Source organism: Microcebus murinus, chromosome 17 (assembly GCF_040939455.1).
Source record: "Microcebus murinus isolate Inina chromosome 17, M.murinus_Inina_mat1.0, whole genome shotgun sequence".
NCBI classification, from domain to species: domain Eukaryota; kingdom Metazoa; phylum Chordata; class Mammalia; order Primates; family Cheirogaleidae; genus Microcebus; species Microcebus murinus.
In genome coordinates, this window is record NC_134120.1 from 53,732,004 (window position 1) to 53,753,192 (window position 21,189).

General features: G+C 37.9%; 1 protein-coding gene across 6 annotated transcripts in view; it reads left to right on the forward strand.

The window, feature by feature from the left end:
* Positions 1-21,189, forward strand: part of PTPRM (protein tyrosine phosphatase receptor type M) — a 790,604-nt gene that overhangs the window by 334,474 nt on the left and 434,941 nt on the right. For all 6 annotated transcript variants that reach the window (XM_012745929.2, XM_012745922.2, XM_012745925.2 and 3 more), the window contains exon 6: positions 16,859-17,033. In XM_012745929.2, coding sequence (XP_012601383.1) covers positions 16,859-17,033 — 175 coding nt within the window. The remainder of the gene's footprint in view (positions 1-16,858; positions 17,034-21,189) is intronic.

Below are 21,189 nucleotides of genomic sequence, written 5' to 3' on the forward strand. Positions count from 1 at the left end.
CTGTGTTAAACATTAGAACTTTAGAATCCATCAAAGCACAACATAATTGAGAGTTTTGCTCTTTTGCAAACAGAGCTTCAGTTTATTATAAGTTAGGTACCAGAATAGCCTTTTTAAATGATTTCATAATATGCATCAGTTCATATAAATAGAAAAGGTAATCAAAGGATGTTACTGTAAAGTACTGTAGTACCCCCACATCTGAGGTTTTGCTTTCTACTGTTTCAGTTACCTGTGGTCAACTGTGGTCTCAAAATATTAAATGGAAAATTTTAGAAATAAATAATTCATAAGTTTTAAAGTACTTACCATTCTGAGTAGCATTAAATTTGTGGGTGGGAGAAATGAATAGAAATGTGTTCTGATTGACAGCGGTCAGGTTCTGTACTATCCATGATTTCAGGCATCTATAGGGGGATTATGAAATGTATGTCCTGTGACTAAGGGGGGGACGACTGTTAGAAACACTGGCACAAACCAGCACCTAGACTAGTACCTGTGGCATTGCAAATGCTCAGTGAGTAACTACCAGTGCATGGACCTTACTGACTACTGGGACAAACCATGTGTTTCCTTCAGGTCAGCCTCCTAGGCGGGTTCATAGTGGAGCAGGAAAACAGGCACAAAGGACAGTTTCTGTCTTTCTGGGATGCTTGCTTTAGGCCCACAGTTCCTGTCCAGAGAGATGGCGAGGAGGGATATGTGGAACCTGGTGGTATCTTTTCTGCTGTTTCAGATTATACAGCAACTATCATGCAGAGTTGCAAACACTGATTAATAAAAACAGGCATATGTTAGAGTAATTTTAGAAGCAAATATTGTCAATATATCATCTTTCCAAAACTGTCATTTCTTGTACTCTTTCCCTAGGCTTTTTTATTCTCTATCATAAAATTATTTTTGTCTTGCCATAGCATCTCAATTAAAACCAATAGAAATATACCTTTAATAAGGATATTATTCCATTTGAGATTGCATAATGGCAACATGTGTGTGTAGAGAGGAATTAAACCTACCCGTTCTACCTTTTGTAAGGAAGGTAATTAAATATGAGCTCTTAATTTGGGAGTTTAATTTTCTTTAGGAAAAAAAAAACTGAAGTTAAGACCTCTTTTTAGCAGTTGACCTAGAGAAAGATACGTGAGAGTTTGACATATAATTCCACTTAGCTGAGTTTGAGTTACTCAATTGTGAAAAAAGTAACTCTCACAAGTCTAATAAATTTTTCATGTTCGTTTTCTGAGCTCAGATAATTTTAGACCTTTTATTTCCTGAGGAAAAAAGGGAAATCTTGAGGGTTTTTTTGTAACTTGCAATGATTCTTATAGCAACAGCTTCTCTGATCTACTGTAGAATTTGGCTTATGAATGAAGAAATTATAAGTTGTATGAATAGTATTTATATTACTGACTTCAACAGATGTATTTTAAATGAAATAATTATGACTACATTTGCTAAGCACTGCTGTGTGTTAGGTACTCTGCCAGGTGATGTTCAGGCATTTTTGTCTTGATCCCTATAAGAACTTTATTATGTGCCCATTTATGGAAGAAGAAACTGAGGTTCAGAAAGTTTTTAATGTTTTTTTTTCCCAATGGCACATTGCTAATAACAAGAGCTAGGATTTGAACCTTGGCCATCTATCTTCAAAATCTGTGTCCTGAACCATAATGTCTCTTGCGTGATACAAAGAAGAACCTAAACATTTTCTCATGAAGTCATACATACCGTGTAGTAATTTAAATGATAGCTTTAATCAGAATTTAAAATCAAATTTTGTGTGTGTGGTTTTGCCTTGGCTTTTGTGTTAAATGATGTGTGCGTGTGGTCAGCCTTTCTTGGTGCCTTTTAGCTTCATTTATAGATTATGAGGGGAAAAAATCACAACTGTTTTTCAGAACAATTTTGTTATATATAAAAACCACAAAATGATTTGAAAGAAGTAAAATTATGGTTCCCTTGGCAAGCTTAACTTGGGTATTTTATGCCATATATATTAAAGCATAAATTTAACATCACTTAGCATCATAAAAAATACCAGAAATGCACAAAGAGGACGGTCTTCAGTTGCTATAGGAACCATTTGCTCTCTAAAATTTTGAGTGGTTAAAATCACATCCATTATTGTTTTAGTCAGTTAAATATCTATATCTATATAATATAATATTGAACAGTCAGATTGGAACTACTGAAAGCCTTCACGCATACAGCATATGTTTTAACTTAGAATGGTTTCAGATTACTTTAATTTAAAGGTAAAGATTTCTTTTAAATTGATAAAGCAGTATGACTTATCTAGGGAGATTCTAGAATGAATTAATAAATTTCACTTTGTGATATTACCTTAGTCAAAAAAAAAAAAAAAGAAAGAAAGAAAAAGAAAGAAAGAACAGATGCAAGCAGCTGGCACTTCAGGTAGGATGCAGCAGGAACAGCCGGGGCAGCTTTCTTCTCCCCAGCAACACCCCCAAGGCACCCCCAAGGTGTCCTGGCCAGGACTTCAAATTGGACTTTGAAAATTACAGGTCAGGATTTTTTTTTTTTTTTTCTTTTCTGGAGGGCAGAAGAAAAAGGCATCAGCCACTAATTTTAAGGGCTGCTTCCTTTGGACCCATGAGGTGTAAATCCTGTGAAAGTCTTTCTTCTCTTTCTCTCCTCATATTCATCGGAAGGTTCACTGGCTTACTTGCTTCCAGTGCTCACGGCCATCCCATGGAAGGGGAAGGCAGAGGTGACCTGGCCCTGGAATTCCACGAGCGAGGGCTCTGGATCTAAGATCATTTGTCTCTTCTGTCAGCAATACAGGCCTGAGAATGAGGATCCTGGAAACTCTGGACACTGTTAAGGTCTCTCGTTTTTCCCCTCTCCTGTCTCTCATTTTTGGAAGGGGCGGAAAAAAGGGAAAGAGTTTTAGCTAGAAGATTTATGTATCTGCTTCAGGTGGCCCTGAAAATCGTAGAAGATTATCAGTGTGGTAATCTGGAATTGTGTACCTGGAAAAGAGGGAAGACGGTCCTTCCTTGAGATAGAAAGAAAATTTGACAACTTTTGAGGGGTTTCAATTTCGGAAATGTCTTTAGGACCATAGATGTGGGATGTAGAACAAACTCCGTGCTTGTAGTCCTGGCACAGGGGGCTTGGGGCGAGGCAGGAGGCATCTCTGGCTGGCACACTGCAGCAGCCAGGCACTTTCTGTGGAGGGTGAGCTCTGAAGTTGTAAAGCAGATCATTATTCTCCTCCACACCTCTCTTCCTTGTACATTGCCATCCTTCACTCCCTACTTCCAAAGGAAAGGGAATCAGCTATTGTCCAAATACAAGTTTAAGTGTAGTTTTCCTCTTTTATAAGAATTGATGTCCACTAAACACAAGGATAAGTGACAAGTTAATGAAGTTTCTGTTTATTCTTGAGATTTAGAAACCAGTTATGACTTTTATTTCCGAAATTGATATTCCACACTTTCTTTGTCTAGGGGTGTGGTTATCAGTTGTGCAAAGGCTGCGGCTCAGCAGGGCTGCGGCCACTTGGATATGGCTCCCTTCTGCCAAACTGCATTTTCTCTTGTGTTGTGGAGGGACCTTTACCATATAATGGCCCTGTTCTTTTGCACAAAGTGAGTAACACTAAGATAAAATGCCTCTTTGATTCATATAGCATTGAGGTGTGGATAAGCCAGCTGCAAAACCGTATGTTTCCTGGAAAAATAATCATGGTTAAAATAGTCTCTCAAATTTACAAAAAATGGGAGATTAGTTTCTAATTGCTCTTATGATGAAAGCTTTATTTTTAACTTTATTATAGAAATTGTAAACTTAAACAGAGATAAAGAGAATAGTATAATAAACTTGATACACTCAACTTCCAGTTTCAATAACTAACAATATGTGACCAAATGTCTCATCTGTATTTTCACCTGCTCTCTGATTATTTCAAAGCAGTAATTGTAAATGCTTCTCTAAAACAGGTTGGCATGCTTTTTCAGTAAAGGATCAGAGAGCAAATTTTGCAGGCCACAGAGTTGCAACTATTCAACTCTGCTATTGTCACACCAGAGTAGCCACAGATGGACAATATATAAATGAACAAGTGTGGCAGTCTTCAATGCGACTTTTTTTTATGGGCAGTGAAATTTGAGTTTCATGTAATTTTCATTGTCACAAAATATTATTCCAATTTTGATTTTTTTCAACCATTTAAAATGTAAAGATCATTCCAGCTTTCAGACTGTGCAAAACAGGTAACAGGCCAAATTGAGCATTTTAGACCCCTTTTCTAAAAGATAAGAGCCCCTAAAATAATAATCACTGTATAAGTAGTGTAAATTCACAAGTTGATGATGATGACTAGGGCTTTGTAGACACATGTAAGCCCTAGAAAAATAATCAGTGCTCAGCTTTCCTTGACTATTTTATAACTTTATTTCTCCTAGCAGCTTGTTTGAATTGTGATTGCAGTGAAGTTTGCACTTTGCAATAGGATGAAGAGTCTATTAATCCTTTTCATAATTATGTTCTCCACCCATTCCTCCCTGTTTTGTGGCCATCCGTGATTACTGTTGAAACTGTCCTGTCCTTTGCCATTTGGGTTTTGTTTGTTGCCTTCTATCCTTATTTAAGGTGTTATGACTATTATTTCTACCAAATTGTGTGTCTTTTTTGTGATGTTATCAGCCATTGATGATCATTGCCTCAGTTTGTTAATATATTAGGGATTGTAGAATACTCCAATTCTATCAGTCCTTCTTTGTTTAGTAGGTAGAATACTTCTAAAAAAGAAAGGCTCTTCCATATCAACTATTTCATTACCTTGATATGTGAATGATAATAAAGGGAAGATGGTGTAAATGCTCGATACTTTTCTTTTTAAGCAAATTTTCAAATTAATGAGGTGGCTCACTGGCATCACCTAAAAGTGACCATGGTGGTTATTGTTATTGCATGTCATTGTTGTCATCATCATCAACTTGTGGATTTAAACACTTGCCACGTGTCTGAATCCATTACACTTGTCTTTATTGCTGCTCAAATCTTGCCCCATCCATCACAGTGGGGCTTACTTAGAATGGGTGACTCCTGTCGTGAACTGTCCCAGACAGCTGCTTTGCTTTCTGGTGTGATAACATGTTCTGGGTTTATATTTTCCATTTTCCTCCTCAGACCCAGAATTAGCCATTTCTCCAAGGGAGTTCTGGTTCTTTTTCAGCCAGGATAATGCCTAGCCTGGTCTGGTAGATTATGTCCAATGGGAAGCACACGCACCTGCCACCTTCCCCACACTGGAGGGCCGCAAGTACGGTTCTGTAGTGAACGGGCTTGAGTCCTGGCCTTGCAAACCCAAACCTTTAAACACTAAGAAAAAAATATTAGTCAGTGTCGGGCTCCTTAGTTTGATTTGGCTGAGTTAATCCAGTCAACAGCTGGATATTTGATTTTAAGACTAAAGAACTTCTAATTTCATTGGTATTTCTAATTACTGGATTTATTATGTATATCCTGTATTATTTGGATGAACTTCTAAATAATATTTAAACAGAGGTTATTGGTAAATAACATTAATCAGATAATACAAATATATAATCAAATAAATTGTGTCTAAATAACAGAATGAGGTTCTAAATCTCCATAATCAAATTCTACTTGAACATGCCTATAAGATACTCAAATAATATGATATTCCTTTGGGTATCTGTATGTCACTTTGGCTATCTGTATATTCATTAGTTTAAAGTATGCTTGTCAATATACATTGGTAGTATATGATGCTATGAGTAAGAACTTCTGATTCTAGTACAGTATTCCAAATTGATAAATATTTGGGTTACCTTGGCTGTGGCCTAGAAATTAAAGGTCAACACTATCTTAATAATTAAAATAAGATATATGAGCTGTAGAAAGTGTAGGTATTGAAATTGAGGTATTCAGTTAATATTGGATTTAGCTTATGAGATGTTTCAGATAAAATTACTCCAGGCCTTGCTGATGGTATTAGTGATCTTGATGGTAAGAATTTCAATTGGTATTTTACAAATGGGCATATTTGAAAGTGGGATAATACAGGCTATTTTTGCTATTGAAGAAATGAAAATGCAGTTTAATTCCCACCTGTTTGGCTGAGAAAGAGGAACTGGCTCATATCTGCTCTAAGCCTGTGCACTCTGAGCAGCCTCAAAATGCCTGAGATTGATTAATTTGCTGCAAGTGCTGCTAACTTCCCAGACCGCAATTTCTTTCAATCATTGCTCTGATTATTGTGAAACTATTTCTGAAAGACTTAATATGTATCTTTTTGCTGGTAAATTACTGCTTATTTAGAAGTCCTAGAGTTAGTCCATTGCATAAAAAAGGTTGTAAGTCTAATTTAAATAACTGTCAGTACTTTTTTCTGCCTTGCTCAAATTGAAATGCATGCACATTTAAAGATAATCTTGCTTTTATGAAGAGCTGTATTTAACCTAGTAAGATCATCTCCTCTCAGGCATCGTCATTATGCTGGTTTCATTAAATTAAGAAAGGATGGGTCAGTAATTTCTTTAACAACCCTGGGCATTCAATTGTCATGCTTTGTGTGGAGTTTGAGGTTTTTGTTCCCAACAGTGGTGTCTTGGGCTATCCCTCCTTGTGAGCTTTCACATGGTAAAGAATAGTCTAGTTGCCCAGCCTTGGTCCTTAGTCATTTCTCCTGGTCCTTCTGTCCTGCTTTTAAGAATGTAGAGCTCTAGTGCTTGGCAGGGCTGCCTCTTCCTAACTCTGTGAAAATTGGGAGAAATCTGACTAGCAAATTTGCTATCTCTACCTGATGTACATTTTCATCATTTTATTCCTCTAAAGGTTCCCCATAGGCTTCTAGCTACTCAGTAGTACCCAGAGTTCTGAACACATTGTCCTCTCTGTGCATTGTGGCCATGGAGAGAGGACAACAGGGAAAAGGACTCTCGTGGCTTTCTGCCGTTATCCTGCATCAGAGGAATTGGGGCTGGTCACAATTCCCTGCACTTCCCAGTTTAATTCCAGTTGAGGAAGGGGATATGGGGACCAACAGGCTTCTTAAAATCTACTAATTTAGTCACTTGTTCAATGCCCCGATCCCTATTATTAGTATCACCAGCTGACCTCCCTGGGATGTGTCAGTCATGGTTTGTGCACTAGACATACAGCAGTCAAAATGTGACAAAGATCCCTCCTTCAGGGGACGTGTATTCCAGTTGGGGAGATCGATAGTGACCGTAACAAGGAAGTGAATTATGCAGTGTGTTAGGAAGGGGTCAGTGGTATTCAAAAAGGAATAGCTAGACAGTGCCATATAGGAGAATGTTTCAGTTTTAAATTTAGGGGCCAGGTTAGGCCTCAGTGAGAGAGCGTTGAGCAGTCACGGGGAGGAGGTGGTGGAGCGGCTGTGGTGGGAGAGCATTTCAGGAGGAGGAGGACACAGGGCCCAGATAAAATGCTGTGTGACCGGGTGTTTCAGCACAGGAATCGGAGGGACCACCTCTCCAGACACTTGGTTTCTGTTAATACATCTGAATATTGAATGAGGTTTTTTTTTTTTTTTTTTTTTTTTTTTTTTTGAGACAGAGTCTCGCTTTGTTGTCCAGGCTAGAGTGAGTGCTGTGGCGTCAGCCTAGCTCACAGCAACCTCAAACTCCTGGGCTCAAGCAATCCTTCTGCCTCAGCCTCCCGAGTAGCTGGGACTACAGGCATGAGCCACCATGCCCGGCTAATTTTTTTTATATATATATATATCAGTTGGCCAATTAGTTTCTTTCTATTTATAGTAGAGACGGGGTCTCGCTCTTGCTCAGGCTGGTTTTGAACTCCTGACCTTGAGCAATCCGCCCGCCTCGGCCTCCCAAGAGCTAGGATTACAGGCGTGAGCCACCGCGCCCGGCCTGAATGAGGTTTTTAAAAAATTCACTTCACAATCTTTCTATGTTTTTAATGACGAAGGTTCTCCAAAATCATATCTGCAGTTATCCGCTCATGAAGTCTCATTTTGTAAGGAAGTACAGGGTTTACATTTATTTTGATTGATGTTTATCTTCTTAAATTCATTGTTTACCTTTGTAGATACCTTTTCTTATCCCTTTTCGTCCATTCATGTGCTCCTTCCTTGTCACCTCTGCATTTGATAAGCACATCTATGACTTTATCAAAGGGATGGATAAATCTGCTGGGGAAGTCGGGGATGAGGCACCAGAGACTCCCTACCCCTCATCCCAGTACTTTGGAAGGGCCTTCCCTCATTTCTCCTCCATTGACCCAGGTGTGGACTGCATTACCCCAGATGAGGATTGCTCATTTTTGCATGTCATCTGATAATGTTACTGAAAGCTCAGCACTTGTCCATGAGGCCAAATCAGAAGAACAAGGACAAGTGGTTTGGGGAGGAGGAAAGAGAAGTTTTAATACTTTGCCAGCAAAGGAGGAAAAATAGTAGACCTTCTCATCTCAAAATCCAAATTTCCTGAACATTTGCAGAAATACAGAGCTTTTAAAGGATGGTTTCTCAGCTTCAGGCAATTACTGTTCAATCTACAGTTAGTGAATCTGAGCTTCCTGTCTCAGCTGAAGACAATCTAGTGACCTCCACCTAGGACCTCCCTTTACCAGGTCTGGCCTGGGTCATTTCCTTTAGTACAAATGACAGAGGACTGACCCTGCCCCTCCTAACCACTGGCCCAAGGCAGGGATGCAGGCTTTAGTTTTCAAAAAGGAGTAGAGGGTGTTTTAAAGAGACAGAAAATATTTTTGCTGTTTTTTGAGGCCATTTCCTCTGTGACAGTAATAGAGCTAATATAGAATCCAAAGTTGCTATTTGGCCTGGCAAAGTTTTCTGCATCAAGAAACAGGGAGACTCTCATTAAAGTATAAATGTCAGGATTTAAAAGGAAAAGAATAAATAATGTCCTTTAAGATGTGGATCTTTTTCCTGTGGAATGACGCCTCTCTCTTTAAATGTCTGGGCATTTGGTCTCCTCCTTTCTGCACCTCTCCAGCCCTGTGCAGCTTCCTCTCCTCCCCTTGCTGCTCCTATTGTCTGGCCCTTTCCCCCTTCCTTTCTGACTTTGCACTGTCATTCCCCCTCTTTTCTCTTCTTTCTTCCCTCTGCTTTTTCACCTCGTCCTCTTATTGCTCCCCCACCCCTTCAGTCTCCCCTGGTGATTCTCTGCTCTTTTCATTCATCTGTTCCTCTTACCTGACTCCTCCATGGTTGTCCGTGTTCGGGCAGCTGTGCTAGATCATACTGCCAAAGTGAGGTTTTCTACTTGTAGGACATTATTGGCAATGCCACAAATTTAAATGCTATACATCAACATGTGAGTGATTCATCTTATAGATATTCAAATATTTCCATGTGTCCTGAATTCTAAGTCTACATGGACTACATGCTCCTCACTTCCAGCATCTCAAGCACACTTACTCTTAGTTTGGTTTGTATATTCCATTTTTAGAAATATCCACTTATGACTATGGAAGGTGTGAATTTTAAGAGAAATCCTTGTCTTGTAGAAAGAGGTCCACATCCCAGAAAATAATAGGGAATTTATCATTCATCACTCTTGAAAATATTAAAAATGGGATTCATTTTATTAATAATTGAAGAATTCTATCTAGTAAAATAATTTTGTTCTGTAAAAGCACACAGTGCCACAAAAATACATAGAAATATTCCTCTAAATATTTGATCTCTCATTTAAAAAACAGGTTTTTTGTTAAATATATAAACTTTTCATTTGTCAATTTAAAAAAAAAGGTTCTTATGAATATACTCTAGTTCTTTGTAGAGGTTTTTATGTTGTTCATCATAAAACCTTACAATTTTTCATTCCCTTTGACCTAGTAATTTTACTTTTTAAAATCAATTCCCAGGAAATAGGGATTATCTTAATTTATAATAGTGAAAAATATAAAAAAGTATAAATGTATAGCAATAGGAAAATACATAAGTAATGGCTATAATCACAAAGAAGGAAACATTAAATAGCATGTTTTTGAAACTATCTACTAGTACAAAATATCCCACAGATAACACAAGAAGTTTAAATGAAGATGTAAAACCTACTATATATTTTGGACCATCATTTCAAGTTTTATTTAAATTAAAATAATGTAGAACATTGAAAAAATAAGCTGCAGTGCACTAAAATACTAATGCTGTTTAAGTGATGGGATTATGCATAGTTTTTAAAAAATCTGTTTTATTTACTTCCTGTATATTTTTTTAAAGTTTATATAGTAAACATTTGAATTTAAAGGTCATTTTTCTTTTTATTGCCCTTAAGATTATGCAGGCCTATGTCATGGCAAGACATCAGTGTAGCTAATAGCTCATAGACCTCTAGAATGTTATGTCATCTAGATTTGTTCCACCCTTCTTGGCTGAATGAAGCTTTTCTCTCTTGCTTTCCTTTCCTGTTCCTGCTTGGACATATCCGGTATACCTGTTTCTGTCATTTTTGTACTTTCTCCCTTCTCCATTTAACTCATGACATGCATTTTACCTACTCATTGCAGACACTTTTAACCTGCACTCCAGTTTATTTAAAAGACATCTTCAAATGTATGTGCAAAAACTGGAGTTCATGCCATTGAGCTGTAGTGGGTAGTGATGGCTTTTTAAATTGTGGTAAAATAAGCATAACATGAATTTTACTGTTTTGACCATTTCTAAGTATACAGTTCAGTGCCAAGTACATTCACAATGTTATGTAAATACCACCACTATTTCCAAAATTTTTCCATCACCTGAAACAAAAAACATTAAGAATTAATTCCCATTCTCCTCTTAAGTTTAGCCCCTGGTCATCTGTTGTCTCTATGAATTTGCGTATTCTAGGTGCTTTACATTAAGTGTTTTTTGTCTTTTTTATGACTGGCTTATTTCACTTAGCACAGTGTCACTGGAGGTTCATCCATGTTGTAGCATGTGTCAGAATTTCCTTCCTTTTTAAGGCTGAATAATAGTCTCTTAAATGTATTTGTCACGTTTGGTTTCTCCATTCTTCTGTTGTTAGAAAGTTGGGTTGTTACCTACCTTTTGCAATCATAATAATGCTGCTACGAACATTAAAGTATACGTACTGTATTTGTTTAAGCCACTGTTTTCAATTATTTTGGATGGTATTTAGTAGAATTTCTGGGTAGAATAAAATTCCATATTTAACATTATGAGGAATTGCTAAACTGTTTTCCACAATTGCTTATCATCCCCACCAGCAATGAGCAAGAGTTCCAATTTTTTTACATCCTTGCCAATATTATTTTTCATTATTTTTGATAACAGCTATCCTACTAGGTGTGAAGTAGTACTCATTTTGGTTTCAATTTGCATTACCCTAATGATTAATGATGTTGAGCATCTTTTTGTGTGCTTATTGGCCATTTTTATATCTTTTTTTGAGAAATGTCTAAATCCTTTGCCCATTCTTAATTATTTTTGTTATTGTTGTTGTTGAGTTGTAGGACTTCTTTATTTTCCTAATAATATTATGGTATTTTTTACTTCAAAATATTAAAGGGGGTGAAAATGTTTTTGGTTACATGGATCACTTTGTAATGCTCGAGTCATGACTATAAGCGTGCCCATTACCCGAATAATGTTCATTGTACCAATTAGGTAGATTTTTACCCTTCCTCTTCCCCTGAATTATTTCCAGTGAGTTTTACTTCCCTCTGTGCACACATGTGCTTATTGGTTTAATTCCAGTTGAATAATGAGTACATGTGGTGTTTGTTTTTCTAAACTTGAGATACTTTGCTTAGGAGAATGGTCTGTAGTTTCCTCCAAATTGCTGTAAAAGGCATTAAGTCATGCTTCTTTGTGGCTGAGTGGTATTCCATGATATACATATACTGCATTTTATTAATCCACTAATGACTTGATGGGCACTTGGGTCGATTCCACATCTTTGCAATTGTGAATTGTGCTGCAGCAAACATTCAAGTGCAGTATCTTTTTGATAGAAAGCCTTCTTTTCTTTTGGGTAGGTACCCAGTAGTGGGATTGCGCTATCAAATGGTAGGTCTACTTTTAGTTCTTTGAGGAGTCTCCATACTATTTTCCATAGAGATTGTACTAATTTGCATTCCCACCTAGCGTGTATAAGCATTCTTTTCTCTCTGTATCCATGCCAGCATCTATTGTTTTTGGACTTTTAATAAAAGTTATTCTAACAGGGGTAAGGTGATACCTCATTGTGGTTTTAATTTGCATTTCCCTGGTAATTACTAGGACTTCTTAATATAATCTGGATCATAATCCATTATCAGATATATGATTTTGAAATATTTTCTTCCATTCTGTCGGTTACCTTTTCACTCTCTTGGTAGTGTTATTTGCATAGAAATTTTAACTTTTTAATTTTGATGAAGTCTAATTTATTTTTTGTTATTGATGCTTACATAATATTTAATAAATCAATTCCAAATCCAGGGTTATAAAGAATTTTCCCTATGCTTTCTTCTAAGAGATTTATGGTTTTAGCTGTTGAATTTAGGTATTTGGTACATTTAGAGTTAATTTTTATGTAAAGTGTAAGGTAGAGATCCAACTTCATTCTTTTACATGTGGATATCAAATTTTTCCCACTATATTTGTTGGAAAAGACTGCCCTTTTCCCGTTGAATGATCATCTTTCCTTGCTGAAGATCAGTGGGCCTTATTTGTGAGGTTATTTCTGGGTTCTCTGTTCTGGTCCATTGATCTGTGTCTGTCTGTGTGCCAATACTACACTGTCCTTTTGATTACTGTAGCTTTCTAGTAAGGTTTGAAGTTCAGAAGCATGCGTTCTTCGGTAGCTTTTGAATAGAACTCTTAATAGTGCATAAGGCCCAACACAAGATTTGTAACGCGGCTCTGACAAATCAAGATGCACGGCTACTGCATGTCTTCAAAAAGCCACAGACTTTTTTTGTTTCCTGGACAGTGGTTGTATTAGTGTCCTTTTGCTGCTGTAACAAATTTCCACAAATTTAGTAGCTTCATTATCTTACAGTTCTGGATATCAGAAGTCCTAAAGTAAGGTGATCCAGGGTTGGCTCCCTCTGAAGGCTCTAGAGGACGATCTGATCTTGCCTTTTCCAGCTTCTAGATATCTCCTTTGTTTCTCGGCTCTTAGGCCCCTCCTCCATCTTCAAAGCACGTCACCCCAACCTTTGCTTCTATTACCATGTCTCCTCCTTTTGCATTTGACTCTCTTGCCTTCCTCTTATAAGGACCCTTGTGATTACATTGGGAACACCCAACTAATCCAGCATAATCATGCCGTCTCCAGATCCTCATTTTAATCATACCTACAAACTCCCTTTTGGCATGTAAGGTTTAACATAGTCACAGGTTCTGGGACATATACCTCTTCGGGGGCCCTTACGCTGCCTACTGCAGTAATGATAAGTCTAGGCGATGATGGACACACAGAACCTTTAAAATACCCTTTTGATAAAAAAAAAAAAAATACCCTTTTGTTTTCATATTAGTCTCCCTTGTAAATAGAGATTAGTTGTCCATTTCTAGGAATTGGGGTATAAATCAGTTAATTTAATAGAACCTAATTTTTTCTTTTGCCTCTGGAACATTTTTTCCACTGAAGGTATGATTCCTAGAGTCAGCCAGTATTTATTGAGTCCTATTTATTGTTAATTTGCCTGGGAACACAAAATGAATAAGATATGATCTCTGACCTTAAGGACCTTATGGTCTGCTAGAGGAGAAAGGTGTTGCTGCAATATAATACAAGTTTTGTTGATTTTGTTTCCTAAATATATTTAGAATTGTTCTCTGCCTCTCTGTCAGTCCTTTTGTTTTTCATTTGTTACTATGATTTCTGAAAAATTTTTACCAAATTTTTCTTGACACCAGTTGAGCTCACATAGTTTCCTTCAGTCCGTTACTGTACCCGCAGATGTGTTCACATCACCCCTTCGCCTAAAACCCTTCCATTGCAGGAGTCTGGATAAACTGGATAACCCTCAACATGTCATACTGCTTGGTGTGGTCTGTGCTGTGTTCCTTCCAGCCCTTTCACTTGCTATCCCTGGAAGTACTTCTGTCCTAGCCATATGGAATAAATAATACTTCCCCTGGAGCTCTGCACTCTCTCTTGGCTTCTGACTCTGGCAGAGCTCCTCTCACTCACTGGACTCTGTTCCTTTTTTTTCTCTGCCTGAGAAATTCCGGTGTATCCCCAAACCTGGGCTCAATCAGTCCTTCCTAGAAAGCCTGCATGAACACCGTCCCCAGGGCTATGGTTTGAGTATTTGTCCCCTCCATTGAAACTTTAAAGCCATATGTGGCTGTATTGAGGTGATTAAGAGGTGATTGAGTCATGAGGGATCTGCCCTCATGAATAGATTAATCCATTCATGGGTTAATGGGGTAATGGTTATCATGGGAGTGGGACTGGTGGCTATAAGAAGAAAAGATTGACCTGAGCCAGCATACTCGGCTCCCTTGCCATGAGATGGCCTGTGCCACTCTGGGACTCTGCAGAGCATCCCCTCCAACAAGAAGGCCCTCACCAGAAGCTGCCCCTTGACCTTGGGCTTCTCAGCCCCTATTACTGTAAGAAATAAATTTATGTTCCTCTGTATGTTGTGGGAGGCAGTTCATTGGTCTGTATTATAATTATTGCTTAATATGTCTGTTATTCGAACCAGACCATAAATTCCATTAGGTACAACAGGATTGCTTGTTGAACTCCATGCTCTTGTATATGATAGAGTGTAAGCCTCATAACAGATATTTACTAAGTATTGGTTGAATGAATGCTTGAATCCATGCATATGCGAATGATTTAATACCTCCCGGTGGTGGCCAGAACTCTACTCTTGAAGCACTCCTGGCTGCATTCTCACTGCCAGGGCAGGAGCTGCTGGAAGGATGTGCTGAGCACGCATAGCCCAGCTCTTTCTTTGGGGAACTAACTGCCTATGGGAACCCTGCTCCTCCTTCCTGTGAGTTTTACAGCAGCACCCAACACATAGGAGGCCTCGTGGTTTTCTAGTGCAGCTGTGACTGGGTGGGTGAGTCTGTTTAATTCTGTGCTTCAGCATTATCAAGTTCATTGTTCCTGCACACCTAAGCCATATGCTGCAGTCTCAGGTTGTTAGCAATAAAGGTGGTATTTTGACAGTCTGTCTGCCTTTCTTTTTGAACTCATCTCTCAGGTGGTCCAAATCTTGGGTGGGGATGCATGGTGCCCATTATTATGACAGTGTCTTTACATATGTCTGTAAGTTCTCACAGCAGCCCTGAAAGTGAGTTGTAGTGACTCCTCCCCACTGCTGAGGAAAATGAGGCTCTCCAAAGGTTACATGGCTTTGAATGACACATTAGGTTGGCACGCTGCTCAGGCTAACTCCCAAACTTGTGTCCATGAGCATATGCTGCCAATGAAAATATCACAGATAAAAACTTTTAAAGGCTGCATATAAATCACCAAGTAATACAGATGAGTTTTATTCCTCTGTAGCCTAGTATTTTTGTAGCTATAAACACAAACATTTTAATACAGCCCGCAAGTCCCGGAATGCACAGGTGCTTACTCACCTCACCCAGGTCCCCAGGCTGCCGTAATGTCCTCCAAAAGCCTCGGCTCTTTCTAACCGTCCTGGGCTTCCTGCACTGTTTTTTATTACTAGAATGCTTTTCCCCTCACACCCTTCCCCTTTGCCTACCTGGCTTCTACTTACCCTTCAGATCTCAGCTCACATGTCACTTCCTCAAAACCGGCCTCCCAAATCCACATCTATAGTACACGATGTGATTTCTGTTAGCCATCTGGTTTTTCCCTTCACCACCAGCCTGGCCATGATTGGTGATCATGTGTTCATTTCAAGCCTGTGCTCTCAACCAACTGAAGCCCCGTAATCACAGTAACCAACTTTTGTTTTGTTCACCATTGTGAGCATAATGTCTTGATAGTGATAGCACACCAAGAATGGTTGTAGGATGAATAATGGATGTGCTGCTTGGCATCAGGTCTTGAAGCCTTGAGGTCTTTGCCCATAGTTTTCTACTAATACTTACAAGTAACATGTTTAAGATAGCCTCTTTCCTGATAATTGTAAAATATAGATAGACCTGAAATCTCTAGCCTCCTTTTAAGGCTTTAAACTATTCGAAGCAAAGAACGGATTTCTAAGTATGCATAAAAAGCCTACTTAGTATTAATATATAGGGATGATCAAAGAGAAAATGGCTCCAACTCTGGAACCTACTTTATGTGGTCCTGGGGATACTGGATATAGAGAAGAACTTCTCTTGTTACGTTTCAGTGTCACTTAATAGCAATTAAGCATCTACTTTAACTTGGTTTTTGTATATGCAGAAAGAACATCATAGAAGTTGAACTGGTCTTCCAGGCCTGTTCAATAGGGAATACTCTAAAACTTAACTTACATTTTAATGTTATTCTTAATAAGGTGTTTATTAGCTCATATATGAAATCAGGTCAGTCATATGGTAGTGGGTGAGTTAATTTTGTTTCCTAGCCAAACATAAGAAAAAATAAAAGTGTTATGAAAAGACCAAATGTAGATAGTTTGGGAGCAAGATCAAGAATTTTTCCATAGTTTTTTCTCCCCAGTTGCACTAATTTAACGTAATTAATATCTTGAAGGGGCAAAGGCAAGAAATGTCTGCATATTTAATTTTGCATCCCTCAGTCCTTAAAATGTTGATGATGGCAGAATTTCAGTTTCCTGGCCAGCTGTTCTCATGGAACAACTGCCCACGGGTAATAAACAACTGAACCAAGATCTGCATGAAAATAGCATTGACAGTTTGCCATGAGATGTCTTACTGCTTTGAAATGACAGCTGATGTTGCTTCTTTCTGTCCTCCCCACACCTGATGATACAGGGCATTGATGTGCGAGATGCTCCTCTGAAGGAAATAAAGGTGACCAGTTCCCGACGATTTATAGCTTCATTTAATGTTGTGAATACGACGAAACGTGATGCTGGAAAGTACCGCTGCATGATTCGCACAGAAGGAGGTGTTGGAATATCAAACTATGCAGAATTGGTAGTTAAAGGTATTTAATGTGTTTTTACACCCCAAATAATCTATTAAAATAGATATGCTAGATGGTTTTTAGTCATTTTTTTTAAAGCTCAAATTTACCCTTGTCTGTTTCTGAACAGTGGTTTGGTGAGCAGCTATTTTGATGGATAACATTTTAAGTACAAATTTTGCACATACATAGAATTTTTGAAAAATGTGTTTATTTATGTTGATTTAGTTGCATACAAAGCAAAGAATGTGCTCCTGGTAAGGTCTTCTGCCAACTCTATATACAGAGATTACAACCTATAAATTTTTTTAACGAATAAAATTTTTTACTGATGGAAAATCACTTAAAATGTAAATATTCACCAGCCAGTGTGTTTATGATAGCAGGGTGGTTAATAAAATGAAGCAGTGTCAGTATAAAAGTGCTCAGTCATATCATACAAGCTATATTGATAATATTGTGTTAACATTCATAATGTTCCAGTTAGGTTCTATTACTATATTTTGCATGACTGAAAAATTGAGTCTTTACATTCAAAAAGGTGGGGATATGAGGGAAAATAGAGAGGGGAAACAGGTTTCCTTTTGCTGGTTTAATGCATTTTTGTGGGCTGAGGAGTTTACAGTGTTAAGGTGCTAAGGCAATTTTTGGTCCCAAGCAGAATAATTTGAACTTGAAGGTGTACCAGGTGTACCTTGGTTCTTAGGTGTACCTGGAGGCATTTTTATACAACTTGTGACAGGCCATTTCTGTTTTTCCTAGGAGAACAAAATGATGCCTGCTTTTAAATTTTTTTCCCTGCATTTTTAAAATGTGAAACATAAAATTGATCTCTTTTAGATGGGCTATTTCTTTTATCAGCAAATTTCTTATGTAGACAGTTTGAAAGATTGCTAGGTTCAAATCTAAGAACTAGCTCTGTGGGCATGGTCCAGTGGCTTGCCCTCTCTATGCTTCTGTTTCCTTGTATGTAAAGCAGATATAATAATGTTATCTTCCCTTATAGGGCCACGAGGAGGAGCAAATGCAAAGCACATGTGTGCGGCACTTAGAACAGTGTATGTAGTGTGCAGTTGGCACTTGTCAGGGCCATTCTGGGGGAGGAGAAGAGGGATGATCTTCTCTCTGCCACAGTATACCACTGGTCTTCACTGGAGAATACATATCAGAACTACCTTTCCAAACAAATACATATATATATATATAAATGACTGCCCGCCTATTCTCCTCTCCTGTGTCCCACCACTACCCACATTGAATTAGGATCTCAGGAGATGTAGCCTCTGTTATAAAACCTGTAAGTGAATTGGGCATATGCTTCTGCTGTGAGATCACTGCTACCCATATCAGGCACAGGTAGCTTATGAGAGAAAATGCTTACCAACAAGCCTAGGAGGAGAATTATTAATCTGTAGCAACTAATGGTCAGTATAAGGAAGTGTGCACTGAAATATCTACATGAATAATATATTTTGCCACATCATATTCTTTTGTGTTTTGGCTTGTGGTGAAACTTGAACTAGCTTCAAGTTTGACTCATATTTGAGTTTAGGTTTAATGTCTATAACAAAATTAAAATTCTTCACAGTTGTACATACCCTACACTGTGGAAGGCTGTCTGGGAAGTGAGGAGTCACAGCGTAGAAAATGGATGCTAGTTCACCAACAAATTACTGGCTTGATTTAGGGTTAGTTTTAGGGTGTCATTTCACTTTGACTTGAATTTAGAGATATTTTAAATTGCTGTTTATCACTTTGTATAGATTGAGAACCCTCCTTTCCTCCCTTCCTTCCTCCCTCCCTTCCTTCCTCCCTCCCTCCTTCCCCTCCCTCCATTTGGGGAAATTTGTTCACAATGTAAGTACTGCCTTATTCTGTGCTGATTCTTCCATAAACCAAAAGTCCTCTTGAATGCCTGTCCCAGTTGTTTCTAGGTTTTAGTTTGGCTTAGTTTCGTTTAGTTTAGTTTAGTTCTTTGATTTGATTTGGCATATCTGGTACTTTTCTTCATGGATAATTAATATAGAAAATATTCTCAGGACAAAAATGCTTTAAATCCATGTCTAGTTTAGGATACTAGTGACAGGATCTTAAATGAGTGAGTGTACTTGGGACCCTTTGTGACCTTGCCCCTGACTTGTATTTTGAATGGCAGTTCAACAACCCTTGCTCACATTTGCAACTTGGAAGTAATTAACTGCTCTTTGAGCCTGGCTGCAGAAATGCCTTAGGACATCCTATAAAACGCTCATTTCATGTTTCAGTTCAAGGAATTGCCTAATGATATAAATTGATGTTAAATCATTGTGAGTTAAGTCAGCACTGCTTAAAGAAATGAAGAACCAGCCCTAAGTTTCAGGTTATAAATAGTAGGAACAATGTTTTAGTAAATGTCCATTATGTTTGTAGTCCCTCAAATAAAATTCATTCAAAATTTGGTGTCTTATTTTGGCTTAGTCTAATGCAATTTCTCCAGCTATTTAAAAAAGTCAGTATGATTTATCACACCTTGAAATATAAATATAAAAAAGAATAGGCACTCCAACCCAGCAAAAGGAGCCAATGTTGCTGGTTTATTAGTTGTTCTAGGAAGCAGCCTGGTGTCCTCTCAAGTGATGCTAGTTTGTCTGAGGCCCTGGTCAGCAGGGATCGTGGCTGTGACCCTATGGGCTGTGTCTGCCATGCGAGGGGGAAGGAGGAGTCGCAGGAAGCAACCCAGCATGTGCTAGTAATAGGATATGGTATGCTCTATTTTCTGTGCATTTGTATAAGCAAAAGGAGAAGTTAAAAAATATATATATATCAAAAAAGCACCAAACTACCTGTAGAAACATTCTTAGAAAAAGTAACTAGATCTTATGTTTTTCTGAGACGGCAATTCATTGAGGTAGAAATATGTTGTTTTGTATAGTGATCTTATTAATCATGTGTGACACCACTCACAGTGACACTGGCATATGGAATACCTTCATTTGGTGCCTGGAGAGCCTTTCAACTAGCATCTCACTAAGATACCGGGAAAGCTATTTTTGTTGAGATTGACAATGATGTGGAAAAAGAGTCAGTCTCGGGTTTTAAATGAGAGATACTTTGGGTTGTAAAGAGTGTTTGCTATTGATTTCTCAGATTTTTATCAAGCTGGGCATAGCTTGTTTTTTGCTTCAGAACTTTCGTTTCTATTCACTGCTTTAATAGGACGTATTACTAGAAGTTTTCTGAATGACAGCAATGGTAGACTTTATTAGCCAGAATGCTCGATTCTCCTGCGGCTGAATGCATCCATTGTGATAGTCTTTTAGGAAGCGACTCATCCTAAAAAATGTCTTTATGATGAGATAAACTATAATTTCAGCCACGTTTTTAAGGTGATGATATCTTTGGAATATAAATATAAGGAAACTGAATTCAGCGATGTAGGAAACTAGTAGTACCTTTGATTCTGAAGACATTCTCAATAAGGAGCTTCACAATGGAATGCTTCCTAGAGCTTAAATACTACTCCTTGAGAGAGCTTTCTCTAGTTACTTTTAGTGAGGAAAAAAAATTCTCTGATGTCTGTGTAATTGACTCACTCCAATGAGTACACCCATTCATTTAAGCTATTGTTACCAATATCCTAAAATAGACATGACTTTAATGCATTTTTGTCCTGAGAATATTTTCTATATTAATTCCCCATTAAGAAAAGTGTCTGCTATGCAAATTTTCATATGCTATGCAAAATGGGTTGTGGCCTAAAACAAATTAGGGATAAACCTACTTGAACAAGCTTAGGAGTTCAAAGGTGTTAAACAACTTTGAATGTTGTGAAAACCTTTATCAGTATGCTTTTTCTTTTTTTCTTTTTTTTTTTTTTTGAATATACCACATAGTTTTTATTTATTCACCTACTAAAAGACATCTTGGTTGCTTCCAGTTTTTGGTGATTGTAAATATAGTTGCTGTAAATATTTGTGTGCAGGCTTTTCTGTGAACATGAGTTTTCCAGTCAGGTAAATAGGAGTGTGATTGCTGGATCATATGTTAAGACTGTGTTTAGCTTTATTTAAAAAAGACATCAGTCTTCCAAAGTTGCAGTACCATTTTGCATTCCCACCAGCAATGAATAACAGAGCTCCTATTGCTCTGCCTCCTGGCCAATAATCGATATTGTCAATTTTTTGGATTCCAGCCATTC